Source organism: Rhinichthys klamathensis, unplaced genomic scaffold (genome assembly GCF_029890125.1).
Source record: "Rhinichthys klamathensis goyatoka isolate OS25496 unplaced genomic scaffold, OSU_Roscu_1.1 h1tg000325l_1, whole genome shotgun sequence".
Classification (NCBI taxonomy): Eukaryota; Metazoa; Chordata; class Actinopteri; order Cypriniformes; family Leuciscidae; genus Rhinichthys; species Rhinichthys klamathensis.
Window position 1 is genome coordinate 4,264,093 of NW_026606840.1, and position 23,262 is coordinate 4,287,354.

The 23,262-nt window shown below is 39.4% G+C and overlaps 1 protein-coding gene across 14 annotated transcripts in view; it reads left to right on the top strand.

Annotated features, from left to right (window-relative positions):
• tenm3 (teneurin transmembrane protein 3) overlaps positions 1 to 22,094 on the top strand; it is a 685,400-nt gene extending 663,306 nt beyond the window's left edge. For 10 of the 14 annotated variants that reach the window (XM_056271755.1, XM_056271754.1, XM_056271759.1 and 7 more), the window contains 11 exons: positions 1,965 to 2,214; positions 4,482 to 4,502; positions 8,249 to 8,481; positions 8,954 to 9,108; positions 11,859 to 12,733; positions 13,627 to 13,802; positions 15,628 to 15,863; positions 16,580 to 16,876; positions 18,979 to 20,590; positions 20,713 to 20,843; positions 21,058 to 22,094. In XM_056271755.1, coding sequence (XP_056127730.1) covers positions 1,965 to 2,214; positions 4,482 to 4,502; positions 8,249 to 8,481; positions 8,954 to 9,108; positions 11,859 to 12,733; positions 13,627 to 13,802; positions 15,628 to 15,863; positions 16,580 to 16,876; positions 18,979 to 20,590; positions 20,713 to 20,843; positions 21,058 to 21,816 — 4,745 coding nt within the window. In that variant the 3' untranslated portion in view covers positions 21,817 to 22,094. The remainder of the gene's footprint in view (positions 1 to 1,964; positions 2,215 to 4,481; positions 4,503 to 8,248; positions 8,482 to 8,953; positions 9,109 to 11,858; positions 12,734 to 13,626; positions 13,803 to 15,627; positions 15,864 to 16,579; positions 16,877 to 18,978; positions 20,591 to 20,712; positions 20,844 to 21,057) is intronic. The other 4 variants (XM_056271758.1, XM_056271761.1, XM_056271763.1 and 1 more) reach the window with 1 other exon arrangement.
• The last annotated feature ends 1,168 nt before the right edge of the window (positions 22,095 to 23,262 follow it).

Here is a 23,262-nt window from a genome sequence, read left to right on the forward strand (position 1 = left end):
TCAAAAAACTCTTCATACCTTTTTTCCCCCTCTCTAGGGTCTGATAAAAGACCCCCCGTGTTCTACGTATTGCTAACCAGAGGCTGGATCTCTTCTGCCTGTAACAGGCTTCAGTCACCATGTTTCTCAAAAAGTTGACAAGAAATTTTGTAAGAATTTTTTGGGGGGGATAGGGGGGTAAATTTGCAAATTGCCCAGTGCTTATAAAGTTGTAGGATAGTTTTAGGGCATCTTTATAATTTAGTGCTACTAACATTGGTTATTTTTGTTCACACGTTATCTGGTATTTGTATACAATTCCTGCCTCTCATAAAATAAGTACTAATTATGCTGCTGTCTGAGGAACAAGGTAACGGGAAACGACCAGCGGTGGTGGGGTTTAGCATATAGGGTCGATCGGGTGTTGCTATTAGTGCACCATTAAAATATATCCTGAGGGAGAATATTAAAGGATAACATCGAGGATCAAATCCAAACCTAGGGCCAACCAAGCTCATCACACGGCCCAAACTTGCACCCTGTGGCATTTCCACACTGTGTTTAACATGCACACACACAGATATACAGCGAGAATCACAAACACAAATGCTATTCCCCCAAATATACTTGAACTTACAAGCAGGCAAATTCAAAATGGCTGTGGCTATAAGATTAACCACGGTGTATTACCTAAGTTCAGAATTGAATTGGTGCAGTCACAGATTGAAAAACTGGGAAAAAAACTTTAGTTGCAATGAATAATAACTTGTTCACGCACAGTTTAGTGACAGTCAGCGAAATAGTTTTAACAGTGGGAATCAGGTCAGTATTAGTTTTTCATTTTGAATTTATACTAGGGAACGAAAACAAAAAGACATATTAAAGATATAAAGATAACTTACTGTGATGCACCCAACAGTCATTTCATCATGTGATTTGATTAATTGATTTTCTTAAGTTGCCTGTGCCATATAATCATTCTAGCAGCATGTGTTTGGGCTGTTTATCGATTCTGAACTGCTGCCAGATTTTCCCTTTTCTCGCTGCTGAATATATTAACAGTAGAATTATCAGAATGCTACGTTACTATAAAGCAGACAGTTTTGTGAACCAGTCTGAAAATGGTTCAACACCCTTTGATAACATTACATTAAGGTGCAAATTATCTGAGAATAAAATATTCAAAAGCAAAAATTAATTACTGTTTAAGAAATGCTAATACGTAAGATAAGCAGCAGTTATTTTTTCCTAATTGTTCGTAATGTTAGTTTGATATGTTTCCTAGTTTATTTCTGCCTAATTGATATAATAAAAATTATTTAAAAAATAGTAATTTAATATCCTATTTAGCCAAAGGTATGGATAAAAAGGTAGAATATTGAATAAACTACACAGATCTCTTGATGTGCATGGGATTTATGGGTTATTGTAGCAGTAATGAGATATTGCATAGATAAACTCTCTTCTCATTTACTAAATGGGTATAGCAAATGACATTTTTACAGATTTTTTGTCTTTTGCTTTGATTACTTTATGATTGTTTTAGGGTGGTCTAGTTGTAAAAAAGTCAGGCTGATAACTGAAAGGGGTTTTCCATGAACTATGACATTTCTGCCCGTGAGCAAAGCATATCCTCTGGTTGCTGCTGGGGGGAATGTTAGGTGTACACACTATGATGTCTGTGTATATATATATATATTATATATACATGTCTGTGTATATTATATATTATATATACACAGATATATATTGGCTGTCTGGAATGCTGCAAACACAGACAGGCGGAGTGATACAAACTGTGAACTTGTTTACCCAATCAGATTAGAGTACTGGATTAATGTTACGTTATAAAAATCACAGCTATGGATATTCATTAGATTATGATATGAATTTTTAATTTAGCTTCTCCATCTTTCCAAAATCAGCTATATTATGATATACTGTAGAGTAGCTCACCCACACCACCCTCTCTTCTTGTCCTGCAGGCATCCTGTACAAAGGCAACGGTGAGAACATCTTCGTCTCCCAGCAGCCTCCAGTGATCAGCACCATTATGGGAAATGGGCGCAGGCGCAGTATCTCCTGCCCCAGCTGTAATGGTCAGGCTGATGGCAACAAACTGCTGGCTCCAGTGGCCCTCGCCTGTGGATCTGATGGCAGCCTGTTTGTCGGTGACTTCAACTACATCAGACGCATATTTCCCTCAGGAAACGTTACCAGTGTTATGGAGCTGAGGTAAGAAACGCAAGCTAGTAAAAGAGGAATGAAAGGAAATTAAAAGAGGTATAAAAGACAGTCTGATGTAGCCTTTGTGCTAATGATATGAATACTTTATGTTGTTTGACTGTAAAATGGGGCACTCAGCCCAGTAAAAGGCTCATGTGGTCTGAAAAGAACGTGCTGACAGTGACGGAGTTCTCATCTGTAGAGGGTGACTCATTACCGGTGCCCCCCCCCCCCCCCCCCCATGAAGAAATACATATTCCCATACCTCGCTTTTTTATGATCCAACACAAGCCTTCTATTGAGCTCGTACAGCCCACATCAAAGGCTGTGTGTGTGTGTGTGTGTGTGTGCCTGTTTATTTACTGAGCTCAGAGAAATAACAGTGTTTATCTCTCAGAGTTTTTCTGCCAAACCAACTACACTAAGTTTTTTGTTTCTTCAAAGAGAGTAATCACTGAGATTTTTACTATGGCAGTAAAGATTATCATTTCAACACGTATGTTTATTTTCTATTGAAATGTAGTTGTATTTTGTTGATTATAGGGTATTTATTTGCCACCAAAATTTATTGTGGTTGAGTTTCATTTCAGTTTCAGTTGACATTCAAAAACTCAAATCTCATCATTCAATTCTTTTACAGCAGTTTAGCCAAAAGTTACAACACCACTGCTGGTCCTCTAAATATCATAAAAATGCATTTTTTTAGAATAAAATGTTCATTTAAGCTAAACAAATTGTGTAATCATTAAAGAAGTGACAAATTGCATGTGTTTTTTTCTTTTCTTTTGTGGAACCCTAAATGAGTTATTTGTCCTGGATGCTCTTCTCCAGTCAATCAAAGTGAATGATTACCTGGGCTGTCAGAAACTCAACAGCCCCAGTCTCCAGTCACTTTCATTGTATAGAAAAGAACAGCCTGGAAAAAAAGAACTCCTTTTGTGTTCCTCAGAAGATAAAAAAGGCCTACATTTTTGGAGTGACATGAGGGTTAGTAAACGATGACAGATTTTCCCTTTAACAGGAAAGTATCACCAAAAAGCACTGTCAAATGTGCCACTCTGTAATAGAAAGATTGGTTTTGATTGTTCAGTGTCCATTTAAAAAAATGGTTTAATTTTAACATATATGAGTGCAGCATGCCTATATTAATTTGATAATCTAAACTATCTCAAAAATTCAAACTGTATTCTCTCCTGACTGTGATCACAGTGTGTGAGTAATCAAAACACCATGAAGTGCAGAGGTGCAGAACTGATACATTACAACCATGAGGTGAACACATGTGCCCTCTTCTTTCAAACCTCAAGACCTGTCATTTCCTTTCCTTAGATCTAGAGTGGGCTCACACATCCACACAGAGACGCGTAGATATTCTTTTAAAGTGCTCTCAGGGTTCCTCTATATGAAATCAGAGCCGTGTCTCGGGTCTTTTATAGACTCTCGCTGAAACGATCATAAATTCTTCCCTCACACTCGGCGGGGCCTAGAGGGCCCTCCATGTCACTCTCTGCTCTCCTGCAGCACCTCATTTAGCCATTGCGGTGATACATGACCGCTACCTCTTATCTCCTTTCTTTCCTTATCTCTTATTCCTTTCTCTTTCCCCTTAAATCATCTGTCTCGTCCTTTTAGCCGCCTCTCGTTTTCCATCTCATGTTTTCCATGCCTGTGTCTTTCTGTCATTGACACTTACTGTATTTTTAACCTTATCTTATCATCTTCTTTTCATTCCATCTGCCCCCAACTTGATACCCACACAAAAAATGTCTCATATGTGCACTCATACGAGTTCTCTATAAATGGCCCAGCACTTAACAGGTTTCAGTATCATCTTTGTGTGTCTGCTGCTCCTGTAAATTAAATTCCTTCATTAAAGCACTTAAACACATGGATGTAGAAAATGAAATGGTGGTCCTCTGTGTGACATATTCACAGCGTGGCTTCTGTGCGGCTAAAGGCAATGTTTAAGGAATTGCTTTTCATTGTCTGGGACACAATCAATTTGCTATTATGGGCCAGTTAACCTCAGCATGTGCTGTGAGCTCATACTGTTCTTCAGTTCCCAGGTGGAATATTCACACATCCAACTCTGTTTAAGAAACCAGACAAAGTACAGTTAACAGCCCATCTCGCTGCGTTATTTCCTGTCTATGTGATTAATATATACACACCTGTTTTTTTCTCTTTCTTAACAAGATTTATGTGCTTCTGCTGTTTTACACTCTCTCCCCTTCCTTATCTCTTTTGCTTGTTCTTTCTTCCTCTGCTATCCTAAGAAATAAAGATTTCAGACATAGGTAAGCCATCTCATTAATGCACTGCTCCGTCCATTCTGGTGCAGTCTATTTATTTATTTTTAAGTGATTGTTGTTGCATGTCATCAGAAGTAATGTAAATGTGTGTCATCTGCCTCAGATGTTTCTGGAGTACCAATGACATTTTGAGATCATTCTTTAAGTTTTTGATTTTCTTCGTATTAGTAAAGTAAATTTGACCCTTTATACAAAGAACTCACGTAGTCAGTTTTTTCAATCAATCTTTAATTCCAGGATTAAATCACATTTTGTATCCCAGATTGTCAATGTGGTCTCAGACTTGAACTTCACTATATAGTAAGGACTTCATCAGATGTCTCTGTTGATAGTACAGAAATTGTGTGGTTCCATTGAAAACACTACTGTACAGGTTATGACAACAGATCTGAATTCCTAACAAAATGGTTAGTATAATTCAACACAATGGCTATAATTTTTCTTCAAACACAATCTTAGTTTGTCAGTGGTTTATAAATCAACATCACTAATCCCAAATTCCCATGTCTTCCCAAAACAATAAGAAATTCCTTTCAACCGTTTTGTCTTGCTCTGTGAAACCTCTTTCTTCACTTTGTGGATATAAGGGAAGCTTAGCTGAGGCATTTATGTAGAACTCAAGTAAAACATTTTCTTTTAATGTGGCGTATTGCATATACCAGAAAGTCAAAAGATACCTCATGTAGCTTAGAAAGCAATGTTTTTTTTTTTTTTTTTTCATCTTTTGATTCTCTGGCCAGAAGAGGTTTAAGTAAAATACACAGACGTCCATTTTAGCTGACACTGGTGTAGACCTGTTTTCTCAGGAAGGATTCAGGACATAAACCTCTCTTGACAGGTCTCCAGTACTTCAGCTCCAAATGCCTCCGCCCTGTACAAGCAGAGGTTCTTGATAAACACTGCAAATAGACCCTCATCATCCCACAGATGTTTGAATAGTTCCAGTTGAGGGGCGATGTACAGAGCGCTGTAGATGTTGATATCCTACATTAAGTTCTGTTTGAAACCTCTGTAGGGTTTAATCGCAGACGTATGGAGCTCATGAATGGAAATAAATGCGAGTAATTTAAAGTGGGCGAGCCAAAGCCATTAGAGCCTGTTGAATAAATTTGCAACCAGGGATAAATTTAGTAATCCCATGGACATGCTAACCGTTCATCTCTGTCTCCTACCAAATCATTTAAAATGGAATTAGTGGCCACCTTCACTATATGGTTACATTGTGTGTGGGCAAAATAGTTCAGTTGACGTAATTAAAAGGGCGTATTTTTAGACGCATCCATTTTTTCACCAACATTTCTCAATGCTTCTGAGAAACAAAAACGACACATTAAGCATTAATGACTCTGAATTAATAAGTGCTAAGAGTTATTAATTCACAAGCACTGTTTCTGGCTGGTGAACATTACAAGCCACCTAATGGCTAGCCTTCGACTTCCTCTTGTCCTAGATGTCTCGGCTCATCTGTATTTGTCATCATGTCACGCCCATATAGCCTAATGCTCCACAGAGCCTCATAAACTTAGGAGATTATTGACCCCAAGCCTCAGTGTCCTTAAACCAAGCCGTCTCTAAGCCTCTACCTTCCCTGCTTCACTCCCAGAACTCACATTTGTTTCCATTTGGCACAGCAAAATTGTATATTATTTTAAGTCTGTTTGATCTATATTTACTGTAAGTGCGATGTGGCGTCTGTGCCACATAGCAACAATAACTAACATAACCCGGAGACCTTCTTAGCCCTTTGGTCTTTTCCTGAGTTGTTGGTGCATGCTGATTCAAACTTTAAACAGTGTAATTAGCATATGTGAAAGCTGTTCAAATCTACTGTATATTGCTTTTCTGTAAAATGGGGTTGACGACATGGTACCAATATTTCAGTAGTCGGTACCAATATCAGTCAAATTTCACGGTTCTCTGTACCATTTTTCGGTACCATAGCAAAAACCTTTTTTTTTTACTATTTGAAAATTAAATATATTTAATAAATAAATGAAATTAGATTATATTTAATGCTATTAATAATTAATAAGTAAATAATACATTAAAACATTAGCATGTAGCCATCAAATTGTAAACATTGCATTAAAAAATCTAATGAAAAGTTAGTGATAAAATGAAAAACAAATAAACACATTACAGGTAACAGAATAAGTGGCAGGTCTATTGCACTTACACTTTAAGACTTAATGCACGGATCTATTTGATATTGCAGTTTCAGAATCAGTCCGATTGTCACGGTTCTCGATACTGCCAGTACAACAGAAAGACTGGTACGTTACGTTTAATATCAACTTGGTACCGAAGTACCGGTACTTTGACAACCCTACTGTAAAGACACTTTAGCTCTGTTCCAAAACATATTGAGCTTCTTTGCTGCCTTCCAAACACCACTAAAATGAGATACCTTAGGTCAGAGGTTTTCACCCCTGATTCTGGAGACCCACTGTCCTGCAAAGTTTATTTCCAACCTGCTTCAGCACACTTGACTTTGATTTTCAAGCAATGCTGAGGAGCTTGATTAGCTGGTTCACGTGTGTTTGATTAGGGTTGGAGCTAAACTTTTTGGGAAAGTGGGTCCCTAGGAGCAGGGTTGAAGACCCTTCACAATGGGAGCATGCCTATGGTGCCTTAAAATCATACCACCACAAGCAGCTCACTAGGTTGTGAGCAAAATATCTGATAACCAAAAAATGACCATGAATCAGCTCAAACATGGAGCCCAATACCACTTTGCAAATTTGATTTTAGATCAGTAAGTGAGGTTTATCTAAAAAATATCAATAAAATCTTAGTCAGTTACTGTACAAAGCAGAGGTTTCAGCTACAGCAGCCAGCATCTGTTTGCCTGCCCCAAAGCCAACCCTCTTGCAAGGTGTCTGCGCTATTCTTAGTCCTTAGTCGCTTCTAATTGAAACACTGCGACAAGTTGTTGATTTTCTTCAACAGATACATCACTTCATGTTGCTTGCTGGCTTTTTCCTTTGTCATAGGAGTGCGGGTGGGAAGTGCAAATGATTGAAAGGATGTGACAGTTTGGTGGGCATCATTATGGTTGTGTCAGACGATAGTGATTTCCAGTCATAACGCATTAGGTTCACTCTGACAGAGTGCTCAACTACTTTCCCCTCTAGCTAGCCGGGCCAAACAAGTACATTCACTTCAACAATAAAACACAATAGCCTAAGATCAGTGATCACGTTTCTATACATCTGTAGGCCTTCAACAACTTAGAACTTAACTTTGTGTTTGTAATTGTATGATTATTACCATAGTGGTTTACGGACATGTGACATCTACAAAACAGAAAGAATTGTTTTTAACTTTTTCATTTTAACTTTGAGTCTTCTGTCCTGATGCTGTGTACGTGTAGTGGAGTGGCGGGGATGAGAGAGGGGGGTGGTTGGGGTGTGGGAAATTCTGTGTACTCTGTATTGTGTCATGTAAAATTGTCGTTGTATGAATGTATCAGACGTGCTGTAGAGGCAGAACAATTTTCCGAGAGGATAAATAAACATAATCTAATCTAATCTAATTTTCATGCCAACCTGTTCAGTTATCCATTCCATATACCTTAAACTTATAAAATGATTTTATAAAATGTATCCATTCAATTGTGTTGTTGTATCTGTTTATATATATATATTTATTTATTATTATTATTATTTATTTATTTATTTTATAGGGGAACTATACTGACATTCTTGACATTTTTACTTTTGTCCCATTAGCAACAATCCTGCACATAGGTACTACCTAGCAACAGACCCGATGACAGGTCAGCTGTATGTTTCGGACACCAACTCACGACGAATCTTCAGGCCTAAAGCCCTAACAGGAACCAAAGAGCTGTTGCAGAACGCAGAGGTTGTGGCAGGGACTGGAGAACAGTGTCTGCCATTTGACGAGGCTCGATGTGGGGATGGAGGCAAGGCCACCGAGGCGCTACTGCTGGGACCCAAAGGTAAAGAGACTGAACACCTGTACATCAATATGGACATGCACAAATAATACAAAAAAAAACTCTATTTTGCTAAGAAAATAATACTGGTTTCATTTGAAGTTATCAACACAGCAATATCCAGCCATTAAGCACATTTCTCTGAGAGAACTAGTGAGGCCTATGATAGTCACTCAATCAGAGCGCCAGAGGTTTCAGTTCCTTGCCTCTTGGTTTTAGCTCTGACTAGACTAGATAAAAAAATATATATATATCTTCCTGGATATTACTTGCTCTCAACATCACTCTTAGCTCAGGAATAATTCACCACCCAAAAGCACATTGTGAATAATTCACCAAGCGCCGCGTCTTCAGTGACCTGGAAACCACAGGGGCAAGCGTGACATGTGTACCAGTCGTGTTTCGCCTGTTTGCAGATGCAGTGTGTGTGTCTATTTGCAGATTTCACATCTGCCCCCTCCCCCTCTCTATGTAGGCATTGCTGTGGATAAGAACGGGTTCATCTATTTTGTGGATGGTACCATGATCCGGAAAGTAGACCGGAATGGCATCATCTCAACACTGCTGGGGTCTAATGACCTTACATCGGCTCGCCTTCTGACCTGTGATAACAGCATACATATCGGACAGGTATATATCCATTCTCACCTGCTCTACATCACTGCTTAGTGCACTTGAATCTTAAATATGAATTTGTCCATTTATTGCTGCAACAAAAGAAAAGCTGCAATACTGCTAACCTGAGCGTTGTATGGTTTATAGAGTTAAATTCAGTCCAGTTATGCCACTGGGCTAAAACAAAATATTAAAGGGCAGAAAGATCAAACTTCGATTTATTTCAGAATGCGATCTGTGATTCTCAGTACAAAGATATAGTAGTTTTAAACTGATCCTCTTGCTTTATCACTGAAATGGTGTTAGGATGACTGGCCTTGTTTCAAAGATAAAAACAGAGGCTGGAAGCAACTGAAACTGTTGCCTCATTTGAACTGGAAGGCAGGATTGTTTTTCATGTTGTCCTTGATAAATTTTAATATTATTTTGTATTTATTTACAATGTGTTTATAATAATTAAACATTTGTATTATCTGAAACCCTGTAAGTAATAGCTTATTATTTAAAGGACCATAACAGAGAGTCTTAGAGCTTGCCGACTTTTAAATTAAAAGTCTGAATTAATATTTTTGTCTAGCCAACAACTTATAGTAAACTGCACTATGACCTTCTATCCATCCACTGACCTCAAGACAAACAAAAGCCTGAGATCAGCCCTATAGCAGCCTCCACCCAAACAAAAAACAGAGGAACTTTGTTGAAGACCTGGAGCTCCCCCCCATGGCTGCTCTCCATCTAATCAGCTTAGATTAGTGAGTCTGTGGAAAACATCATTGACAGGTCCACTCTGTAGTTTTTTCCTCATTAAAAAAAAGTTTTACACAAAGGAATAAATAGTACATTTGAAAAATATGATTAATATGATGAACACTCCTCTGAGATTAAGACTGCAGTCAAATCAGTAGCCTAATAAAGGCTGTTTTATTTTACATGGAGCAGTTTTTCTCAACATGTGATCTCCAGTTGGGATCACATGATCAGCTGACTACTACTATTAGTTTTATCTCAGTACCCCACTCTGATAGGGCACATTCTGGAATAAATGAATCATAGCTGACTGCAAATAGAGTATGTCTGCAATGACAATAGCTGAAAATGTATGTAATGCTACATTAATGTCGTTAAGTCTCAGCAGTCCAAGACTACCATATCAGCCAACCCAACAAACAAGAAATTGTGTTCTTTGGTAATTGTGTAATTTGGTAATCTCTATTGTGGGTGTAAGAGTGAGACTCCATTTTACCTGCAACTTTATTATCAAGAGGGCCTTTTGCTTGAAATGGGGTGATATGCAGTGTTTAGTAAACTAAATGTATCCACAATCTTAGGCAGAATCCTTTCTCCCCTCTCTTTATTTTTTTCTGGTCTCCCCACCAATCCCATTTGTCTCTGTCTAAGTGATGGAGGTTGGGGACGAGACATAAGGCGGTTGTCTAACATACCCTTGGGTCCAGGCTCAGTGAAGCTCAGTGAAGTATGGATAGACCCAGACAGTTGGTGTCAGCCTCACAATTACCCAAACGTTTGCTGTCGCAAGTCATCGATGTGCATCATTAAGGATATATACAGCTCAACCTACACAACTGTCACCTACCTCAGTTAGGCCAATAGGGACAGCAGAAAATAACTCAAAAAACTCTTCAAGGAAATCTTCGGTTAAATCTGGATTTTAAAATGTTCAGTCTAAATCAAGTTTGTCCCCAGAGCATAAAAGTACTCTAAGGCTACCAAGTTGTCCTTTTGCATATCAGGTGGTGACCTGAGGGTTGATGAAACATTTTAGGTGGCATGTTGTGGCGCACCCAAGTAAAATCCGTTTGCCCTAAGTAAAATCTGGTCTTAAGTTCATGCATTATGTAGAAGGTGGAATCACAGGCGGGCCATGGCTGAGCAGAGAAAGCTTTTATCCACAGGAGCTGCTGTAGTTCAGAACCATTACACTTTAATGTGGTGCTCTTCAAAGACGCTTAACCTGTCTGTGTGGTCAGGATGCAGGTTCATAACAAGAAGGAAAAGAGTGAAAGAGCAGAAAGAGAACCAAGGAGAAGAAATGAAGACACTTGGTTGAAGAAAGTCCCAATTATGCCATATAAGTTGATTTCATTGAGAATAAGTCTCCATTAGTGTTCATTCAAAGCTTTAGGAACAGACTGAAAATTACATTGGCAGCTTATCTTCACAAGAGTGAGATATAGATTATGCAGTTGCATAACTTTTCCCCACTGGCACTTGGCAGTGTTATTGAAGTTGTCGAGACTGTATTCAAGAAATATTGAAACCAGATCATTCAGACAGACAAGACAATGTATAATCAAGGAAAGAATACTTGCACTTTTCTCTGTATGTCTGAGAGAAAGTGTGTGGTGGTGAAGGATTTTATTTTATTAATAGACAATCCAAAAAGGATTGTCCTGGCAAACCTTCTTTAACTGCCTTGTTGAAGCAGTGGATGTATTCCAGTCATCCATGTGGACAATGTTGTTCTGGTTGTGCTTTTGTTTGCCAGACAGTTGTTCCCTGTAGGCGCTGAGGAATTGCATCCCATTGCAAAATAAATGACCCAGCGACAGGCAAATCGAATGAACCAGAGGCACCCAATGTATTAAGCCTCCAAAGTAACAGATCCTTCTTCATCAGTGTCAGACCCAAACATCAACTGTGCACAGAGTGAGAGAGCAGGCGGTAGATGTAATAATGTGTCTGTGTCTGTGTGTATATGCATGCAAGTTTTTGTAAGCTGTTTTTTTTATCTGTCCTTTCTCCAGGTGCGTTTAGAGTGGCCTACAGACCTGGCCATCAACCCTATGGACAACTCTATCTATGTGCTTGACAACAACGTTGTACTACAGATAACCGAGAACAGGCAGGTGCGCATTGTGGCAGGCAGACCTATCCATTGCCAGGTGCCAGGCATTGAGTACACCATGGGAAAGCGTGCCATCCAGACCACTCTAGAAGGTGCAACAGCCATTGCTTTGTCATACAGCGGTGTGCTCTATATTTCTGAGACGGATGAAAAGAAGATCAACCGCATCAGACAAGTCAGCACGGATGGCGAGATTTCTCACTTGGCAGGAGCGCCCTCCGACTGTGACTGCAAGAACGACGCTAACTGTGACTGTTACCAGACGGGCGATGGGTATGCCAAAGACGCAAGGCTAAATGCTCCTTCCTCTCTGGTGGTCTCTCCTGATGGAACGCTCTACGTAGCTGACCTAGGAAACATTAGAATCCGTGCCATACGTCACAATCGACCTCCGCAAGGCTCTTCGGGTCTTTTTGAAGTTGCATCACCTGCCTCGCAAGAACTTTATGTGTTTGACTCCAATGGAACACATCAGTTTACTATGAGCTTAATCACTGGTGACTATAAGTACAACTTTAGCTATAGTAATGAGGATGATGTCACCGCTGTAACAGATAGCAGTGGAAATACGCTCCGGGTTCGTCGTGACCCCAATCGAATGCCAGTGCGCATTGTTGCCCCTGACAACCAGGTCATTTGGCTGACAATTGGTACAAACGGAGGGCTTAAGACCCTCACAGCACAGGGGCAGGAACTAGTGCTCTTCACCTACCATGGAAACAGTGGCCTGCTAGCCACCAAAAGCATCCAAATTGGCTGGACCACATTTTATGAGTGAGTGCTTCTACTAATTCCTTTACACTACAGCACAGCACATTTCTTTTTTATTATTATTAGATTTTAAATTAAGATATTCAGTGTGGTCTCAGATATATGCATATACATACTGAATTTAAAAAAAAAGAAATGAAGTTTGAGTTTTTACCTTTTAAAGATTATTTTAGGATGTGCAGTTTTGTCAGCCTTGACATTTCGGATACATTGATGTTGTAGTGCACATTCCTGCTGTATTGTTTAATAATGCTTCTCTAAGTCTTCAAAAATGCTGCATGTACTTACAAAACCTACCATTTAATTTCACCACATGCTATTTAGAGCATGGTGAAAATGCTAAATGAATTTGAATGACATTTTCCGGCTGGTGGTGTACCAAAAGGTTTTGCTTAATGCCAGTCTGGGGTAGGTCCGTCTGGAAAACATGTTGGACTCAGTGTCTGTGCACCTACCCTGCAATAACCACAAAGACATTGCAGGCATTGACAGACCTTAATGATTATGACTTCAATGAGTCACGTTTTTATTATGTTTGTGGGTAAGAATTAATCCCCATTTTATATTAAAAAAATGTCCTCCGGCCAGTTGTGAGTGTAAGGCAACTCAAACTAGGCAGCATTTGTCAAAAAGCAAACCACACTGGAAAGAAACAGCCTATTACACATTTTTTCGGCACTTTTGTTTACGCCACATTTTTTGACTAGTGTACACAAGCAGATTGTCCATTTGACTTCTGTCAGATAGCATACATATAAACAAGGCCCAAACAAGACTGACTCTAAACCGTACATGCACACTAGTCTGCTTAATGTCATTCCATCATTAGAACTGATGACCACACATAAGTGAGGTCCAACTGCAAAAGGTGCTGTAATGGCATTTTTGATTTTCAGCTATGATAGTGAAGGACGCCTGACCAACGTGACATTCCCCACCGGGATTATCACCAGTCTGATTGGAGAGATGGACAGAGCCCTAACAGTAGACATTGAGACCTCAGGACGAGACGACGATGTCAGCATCACCACCAACCTCTCCTCCATTGACTCATTTTACACATTAGTTCAAGGTGCGCCATATCTCTGCTGTATTATTATTAACAATGCCCTGATGGTGCTTTAAACTGACCTGTTGCTTTAAGTCTTGGAAATGTTCCACACTGCTAATCAAGCTGTAACTCACAGGTTAAATCAATATTAATGACCAAACACTCATTACTCATTCATTAGAGCTAAAATTGTCAGATGGTAATTTATAGTTTCACTATAATCACAGCACCACAGGGAATGAAAACTGGACAGCTGGGTTCTGAAATAATACATCTGCATAGCACAGTTTAAAGCTGAATTATTTTAATGTTAAAATACTTTTAAAAACCTTAGCCCAACTATGCAAAGACAACAAGTAAGACATCTGTAGGTTGATTTCATAAGAAGTATAATCACTGGCATAATCAAAACATCCCAAACTGGCTCAACCAGTGGCCTGAGTTTGGGACAGGACAATATGTGGTAACACTTTATAATAACTACACGATAATAATCATTAGTTAAGCATGAGTAAACAGTTAATTCATCATTCATAAAGCATTAATAGACATTAATAAGCAGTTTATAGATACAGCTATAAATGCTTTCTTCTTGATTTACAAGCATATCTATAATTTATTTAATAATTGTATTTTCATCCTTTATTAATGATCAATTTATTATTTCTAAATGAATAATTGCATTTTTTATAAACCAGTTATTTAAGAGTTTTCAGTGGTTCATAAGATTACTTAGAACGTGTAAGTAAATGATTAATAAACTATTTAAATGTACATTCATACATCTTATTATTCAGACATATAGTGATGGTTACTTAGTGTGTTAATAAACTAATTAACATGAACTTGAATAAACTTTATTAACATGTATTTATGCTGTAATTCAGGGTTAATTCGGGTAGTTATAAAGCATTTAGTAGTGGTCAGTTAACTATGTTTGTGAGCTCATCTAAAGTGAGGACTATTCATGCCTTGTAAAGCATTTATAAAGGAGATTTAAAGGCTGTTAATATTTCTATGTTCTGTATCACTGTGTTGTGTTTGTTACATTTTACTGTTTAGAAGATTGATGCGCCTTCAAATCTCCTTTATAAATGCTTTACAAGGCATGAATAGTCCTCGCTTTAGATTAGCGCACAAAATAGTTAACTGACCACTACTAAATGCTTTATAACTACCTGTATTTACTACATTTACTTACACTTTCTAAGTGATCTTATGAATGACTGACAACTCTTGTTTGTAAATAATGCTATAATTCATTTAGAAATTATTAATTGATCATTAACAAAGTATGAAAATACAATATAAATCAAGAAAAAAGCGTTTTTAGCTGTATTTATAAACTGCTTATTAATGTCTATTAATGCTTTATAAATGATGAATTAACTGTTTACTCATGCTTAACAAATGATTAATAGCATGCAGTTATTATAAAGTGTTACCCAATATGTTTATTTAACCAGTAGCAGATTTTGGAAACCTTTTTGAAAAGTTATTTTTGCAATTTTGTTTAGTGATTCAGAAATTACACACATCTAGGGTGACTTAATGCCAATTTGGGAAACGTCATTACATTAAAATGAATTTAGTTAGATTAAAGAAGATAATGTATTTATGTGTTAAAGTGCAACCACAGCACAAACCAAAGTAGTTAATGTGTCATGGGGTTTTCTTTTTACAAATCCTTTTCTAACCTCCTTACTAAATATGATGGGACTTGAGAATAAAAATCAAGGTGGTGATCCTGCCACACTGAATTAACAGTCTTAACGTAATCCTTTATAACCTATCTTCTCCTGCTTTCCCCCCACTACTTCTCATTTTACTGTTTTCCTCTTCATAGATCAACTAAGAAACAGCTACCAGGTGGGCTATGATAACTCTATGAGGGTCATCTACGCCAATGGAATGGACTCTCACTTCCAGACCGAGCCTCATATTCTTGCAGGCGCATCCAACCCAACAGTGGCCAGAAGAAACATGACGCTGCCTGGAGAAAATGGACAGAACTTGGTGGAGTGGCGCTTCAGAAAAGAACAGAACAGGGGCAAGGTTGTAGTGTTCGGCAGGAAACTCAGGGTATGTAAAATGTAATTTAGAAAACTCTTTGTCAACAGTCATATATATTAGATGTGTTTACTGGCGTAGTCAGAATTATGCATTATGTCTGTACAATATTCTTCGTAATGCTCTTTTTGGCATGACTGATTTGAGAGTGCTAAATTATTGGCATTTTAAAATATGCATTAGTATTTCTGCAAACACTGAAACAAGAGGCTTCATCTTTAATATTAATTGACACAACCCTCATATCCACATTGCTATTTAAACTAATTCTGACATAACGCAACCCACAGACACATATCAGAGAATGGCTTAAGAAAAGCTTTTGTCTATTCATCAGCTTCTGTCAGTGAAACAGACTATCTATTTCTCTTCTAAATTCTCTATTATTTTTTCTATATATATTGTTTTTGTTATGAAGAAGAGTTATGAAGAGCAGCTGAATTGTAATTGAGAGAGAGAGAGAGAGAGAGAGAGAGAGAGAGAGAGAGAGAGAGAGAGAGAGAGAGAGAGAGAGAGAGAGAGAGAGAGAGAGAGACAGAGAGAGAGAGAGAAAGAGAGATTAAAAATGTGTTGATGACCAATATGTATGAAATTTGTGTGTTCTATTCTGTCCTCAAAGCAATATATGTCTCTGAAATTAGGGTAATCAACTCCACACAAAAATACTATACCTGTTGTTAGCAATGAATGTTCTAATCAGTAAAATATTCTGTTTTCCTATCATAAAGGTGAACGGTAGAAACCTGCTGTCTGTGGACTATGACCGTTCACTACGCACAGAGAAAATATATGATGACCATCGAAAGTTCCTTCTAAAGATCGTGTATGATGCCTCTGGTCATCCTACACTGTGGGTGCCCAGCAGTAAGCTGATGTCTGTCAACCTCACCTATTCCAACACTGGCCAGGTCACAAGCCTCCAGAGAGGACCCACAATTGAGAGGGTAGAATACGACAGCCAGGGACGCATAGTCTCCAGAACCTTTGCTGATGCCAAAACCTGGAGTTACACCTATTTGGACAAGGTGAGAATTGTGAATTTTTTAAACAGTAGCTAGGCCTCTTATACCAGAAGACTTGCTAGAGTGTGTTGCAAATGTGTTGTGTTATTTGTCTGAAATTTCCAATGGTTATTTTGCAAGGAAGTTTAAAACGTCTCAATCAGAATTCTAAAGAGATAAATGGATTGGCAGTGTTTGGAAAGTACAAGTTCCTTGTGTTAAATTACGCATGCACATACATTTAATACTCCAGCACAAATTTTTATGAACAATTGTAAGTCTAGTCTATGCTTTTTTGGAGATTGGTAGTATGAATATTCCACTTTCCTTGTATGGAAGTGCAGCCTGGACAATCTGCATAATAATTATGTGTTTCACATAAGAATTCTGGGTTGGAACAAAATGGGAGCAAGTAAATAATGACAGAAAACTTAATTTCTGGTTGAACTGTTTCTTTGAGTTCAAGGTGTCCACAATCCGCCATTATAACTGAGATTTCCTGATGGTTACTCCCTTTGAAGTGGTTTTCCTGAAGCACACTATTATCACTGTGTCAGCAGTACAAACATGAAGTTTGTTGGTCCAGAGAAATAGCTATACTACAATGACTAGTGGGGCAACGGATCACAAAACCCACAGTTCGGATCATTTAAGGTTTAATTTTTCGTATCAGCAAAAACAAAAATGTATATATATATATATGGGGGGGGGGGGGGGGGGGGGGGGGGGGGGGGTAACTTTGCTTTATAACATTGTAACTTAAATGTAATCATTTGGACTTGTTTTGTCTTGCCACTCTATCACGGATCAACTGCGATCCGTTGCACCCCTAACAAATACCACTAGTAATCTAAGGGTCAGAAATGTATGTGGGTGGTTTATATACTTCAGAAACTGGTGTGTACAGAAAGGGAGAGAAACTGGATGTTGTGGATGTTTGTTGAGAGGAAATTTGCTTTATAAAGTCTCATAGACAAAGTTACGGTCTTAAAATGAGACTGCAGGGAAAACTTGGGGTTTGAGCTCAGCCTAATGATACCATAAAGATAGAGACAAAGAGTGATATGAAAAGAATAACTTGTACCCCAACCCTTCAAACTTGCAGGACATCCCAGCTTTTTTGCTGTTGTATGCTGTACACTTTTGTTTATGGACATTTAATTATAATGAAATATTTTTTACAAAGTTTCAGTTAGATAAAAAGTGAGTTTCCCTTAAGAGAGCACTCAGCTACAACCACAAAAGTTTTGTGGCAAGAAAAACCATGGTGTGCAAATGTGTAGATTAAATATGCATGAATAGTCTATCTTTCCGTCGCCTGCCACATGCGCAGGTAGCGTGACCAGTGAGAGGATATCAAACATACGCCACCAGCAGTGGCTAGGGAACTAGAATAATGTCTGTCCAAGTATGGTTGACAAGGTGAAGGCTTCTCAAAGGTAGACACCTCCTGTAGCAATTCCCCAAGATGGAGAGGCCTCTAAGGATATCCCTCAAAATCTGCAGACGTCAGTCAGTTTGCTTATTTTACCAAGCAAGACATGAATATAAGTGGAGTGATGCGGTAGCTCTGAATGCCACAGTCTCAGATCCATTCAACAAAAGGGGTCTGGGGATGTCCGTACTTAAGCCCCACAGCATGAAACACTTATTTATCATCCTTTGCTTCAACTCACCTCTCACATTGTCCAACAAGACCCAAAACAGGCACAGAATAAACATGAGGCCTCCATCATTCATAACTCAAAGACAACTTGCTGACTTGTTTGTTTACCTCAAGCTTCCAGCTTAGCATACAGATGCATTTTAAAACCCCTTTTTATTGATGCCCCAGTTCCACAATATTCAGAGCACGAAAAACGTTTTCAACCCACCTTATTGAGATAAGTATGGGCACATCATGAGGCTAAAGCCTCATATTTATGCAGCAACGCACATTCAACAGACCTGCATTTAGAAGCTTGAGGGTCAAGGAGAACTCAATTAGGCAAAGAACTAATCACTAAATGGAGCGTTAATACCTGCTTTTACACACCATTTGCATTTTAATAGCATGTAAGAAAAGCATGAAAGAGTAATTAATTGTTTAGGTTAATTTCTCCTCTCTCCCACCTTTTGATTTACAGTCCATGGTGCTGCTATTACACAGCCAGCGGCAGTACATTTTTGATTACGATCTGCAGGATCGACTCTCTGCCATCACTATGCCTAGTGTGGCGCGTCACACCATGCAAACTATCCGCTCTGTCGGTTACTACCGCAACATCTACAATCCACCTGAAAGTAATGCCTCAGTTACGGTGGACTACAGTGAGGATGGCCAGCTCTTGCGGGTGGCACACCTGGGCACTGGCCGGCGTGTCCTCTATAAGTACCGGAGACAGAACAAGTTGTCCGAGATCTTATATGACAGCACACGGGTCAGCTTCACCTATGATGAGACAGCAGGTGTGCTGAAAACTGTCAACCTTCAGAGTGAGGGTTTCATTTGTTCTATCAGATATCGACAGATAGGTCCTCTGGTGGACCGACAGATATTCCGCTTCAGTGAGGATGGCATGGTTAATGCCCGCTTTGACTACACCTATGACAATAGCTTCCGAGTCACCAGCATGCAAGGAGTCATCAACGAGACCCCTCTTCCTATAGACCTTTATCAGTTTGACGACATCTCCGGCAAGGTAGAGCAGTTTGGGAAATTCGGAGTAATCTATTATGATATTAATCAGATCATATCAACAGCTGTAATGACCTATACAAAGCACTTTGACGTACATGGCCGCATCAAGGAGATCCAGTACGAGATCTTCCGCTCCCTCATGTACTGGATCACCATCCAGTATGACAACATGGGCCGTGTCACCAAAAGGGAAATAAAGATTGGCCCTTTTGCCAACACCACCAAATATGGCTATGAGTATGATGTGGACGGGCAGCTGCAGACAGTCTACCTAAATGAAAAAATGATGTGGCGGTATAATTATGACCTGAATGGCAACTTACACCTGCTGAACCCTGGCAACAGTGCACGACTCACTCCCCTCCGCTATGACCTACGGGACCGCATCACACGGCTGGGCGATGTGCAATATCGTATGGATGAAGATGGCTTTCTGCGGCAAAGGGGTGCAGAGATCTTTGAGTACAACTCCAAAGGGCTCTTGGTTCGGGTGCATAGTAAAGCCAGTGGCTGGACCATCCAGTACCGCTATGATGGGCTAGGAAGACGCCTGGCCTCTCGTAATAGTCTGGGCCAGCACCTTCAGTTCTTTTATGCGGACCTCAACTACCCAACACGCATCACCCATGTGTACAACCACTCAAGCTCTGAAATTACCTCGCTCTACTATGACCTACAAGGCCATCTGTTTGCCATGGAGATCAGCAGTGGTGAGGAGTTTTACATCGCTTGTGACAACACAGGAACACCACTTGCAGTATTCAGCAGCAATGGGCTTCTCCTCAAGCAGGTGCAATATACTGCTTATGGAGAGATCTACTTTGACTCTAACCCTGACTTCCAGTTGGTTATTGGATTCCATGGTGGCCTATATGACCCTTTAACAAGATTGCTGCACTTTGGAGAGCGAGACTATGACATTCAAGCAGGCCGTTGGACCACCCCAGATATTAGCACCTGGACCAGGGTGGGTAAAGACCCAGCTCCCTTCAACTTGTACATGTTCCGCAATAATAATCCCATCAGCAAGGTGCATGAAGTCAAGGAGTATGTCACAGGTAAGAGAGGGCCCTTCTGGCATACTGTATTGGTGTTTTGTTTGTGCAACCATGATTTTTATTAGTTTAATTGATTAGGGTTTTTTTGTTTTGTTTTTCAATGTCTGTTCTTTCTTTTATAGATGTCAACATCTGGCTTGTGACATTTGGCTTTCATCTGCATAATGTCATCCCAGGATTTCCCATCCCTAAATTTGACCTCACCCAACCCTCACTGGAAATGAGGAAGAGTCAACTATGGGATGACCTACCGGTATGGCATCTAATGCATTTTTCCCTTATGAATCTTATGAATATGTTTGACTTTCACTGTCCTACATAAACTACTTGGCTGGATATTTTTAAAATTTGCTATTTTAGTTTAAAAGAACTCGATGAAAAACAAACTCATTGAACAGTTGAAACTCATTCTCAAGAAAAATAATTCTAATTATCTTATGTGTTTTGTCTTTTTCTGCCAACTTTAGTCCATCTCAGGGGTCCAGCAGGAGGTTATGAGGCAGGCCAAGGCTTTCCTATCTTTTGAGAGGATGCCAGAGATCCAGTTAAGCCGACGACGTTCAAGCCGGGAAAAACCTTGGCTGTGGTTCGCCACAGTCAAATCCCTCATTGGTAAAGGTGTAATGCTTGCCATTACCAGTAAAGGCCAGGTGGCCACTAACGCACTGAACATAGCAAATGAGGACTGCATTAAAGTGGCCACTGTCCTCAACAATGCCTTCTATCTAGAGGACCTGCACTTCACAGTGGAAGGCCGCGACACGCACTACTTTATAAAGACCAGCCTGCCCGAGAGTGACCTGGGTGCCCTGCGACTCACTAGTGGCCGCAAGAGTCTAGAGAACGGTGTCAACGTAACAGTGTCACAGTCTACGACCGTGGTCAATGGGCGGACACGTCGCTTTGCAGATGTGGAGTTGCAGTATGGCGCATTGGCTCTGCATGTGCGCTATGGTATGACACTGGACGAAGAGAAGGCACGTGTCTTAGAGCAGGCCCGCCAAAGAGCACTGTCAAGTGCATGGGCGCGGGAGCAGCAGCGTGTGCGTGACGGGGAGGAGGGAGTGCGTCTTTGGACAGAGGGGGAGAAGAGGCAGTTGCTCAGCTCTGGGAAGGTGCTGGGTTATGACGGCTACTATGTACTATCAGTGGAGCAGTACCCTGAACTGGCCGACAGTGCCAACAATATCCAGTTCCTGAGGCAGAGCGAGATTGGGAAGAGGTAACAGTCTGCACAGCACAGGCTGTTCAACAGACTACTGCCCCTCTTCTCCCCAAGCTCCTCTCTCCTGTGTACACACTCCCAGAACTCCTATCCCAGAGACTTAAGGGAAAGGGTTTATGTCAGAGAAGTGAGGAGTTGTGCCTAAGTGCCACACACACACTGCAATTATACAAAAAAGAAACTTGAGGCACTTCCTCTCATTGACTGAACCACACCCCCATTCTACATATTTGTCCACATTATTGCATTGAATGGATAATGGACTCTCTAAGAGAGCAACCCAAGAAAAAAAAAACTCAGTTATGATTTGTTTTTGTCTTCTTCTTTTTTTTGTTGCTTTTTTATATAAAACCTTAAAGGTGACTTGGTCAGTGATAAAAATGGAGGAAAAAAAGCAAATGTGTTTACATGCAAAGACCACTGCACCCAGATGAACTAATATAATGTCTTTTTTCGCAAGACAGTGACTAATTCAGTGGTTCGAACTGTCCTGGGCATCCTTGTTTTCAGCAAAATTTGGTCAACTAGTGAGGACTGAGGTTTCAGACTGTGAGCTAGTTGATCGTTTCTCTTCTGCTTTGATTTTGTTAAGGGACACAGTTGTGGTTCATATAATCAAATCTGAGTGTACAATCTCATTCCTGAACCAACCCCAAGTGGTGAATAGAGCGGAAACTGACAGAACAAAATATATAAATATATATCTCATAACTGACCGGTACTTTGACAAGAGATGTTAGAATATCTTTATGGATTTTTTTTAATTAAAAAATTCCACTTATCCGTACAATATTAGTCGCAGAGAAAGTAATTTATGTACAGTGTTTATACATAAAAATAAAATCTTACAAATATTGAGACTTTTTCGTCTTGTCATGCATTACTGTTTATACTCATGAATTTTAATATTTTATCTTATCAAAATTTGTGGTAATGCTAATTGAAATAAAATCAGCTGTAATGTGTCATTGAATCCTCAACATTGTTTTTCTTCTCTTTCCATCCTCTGAAACTGATTGTTGCCATTTTTTCATTTTTTTTCTCTCTTTTTTCCAGATTGTCTAAATATGTTCAGTGATTTCATGCTGTTGCTGCGGCTGTAATCAACAATAGGTTTAGAGTAGCTGTCAGATGTGGGTTGAGTAAATACTACACTCGAATACTAAAAACCCAACAAGGGTTTAGTAATTTGCCAGAAATTATCTAAATTGTTCCTTTACAGTAATGTCATGGTAATGGTATTGTTCTGTCTTTAATTGGAATGCATTTCAAGCTTAAAGTGTCACTTTCTGTCCAGAGATACAACTTCAAGCTTTAGCCTCGCTTTCTATACAGAGATATGGTTTTTTTTTCAGAAAGTTTCCTTTTTAATGTTTTAGATTAGGAACATATCACACTAGCATTAGTGTCTATTGCCACTGGCAGCATGGGGCGAAAAAAAAACTTC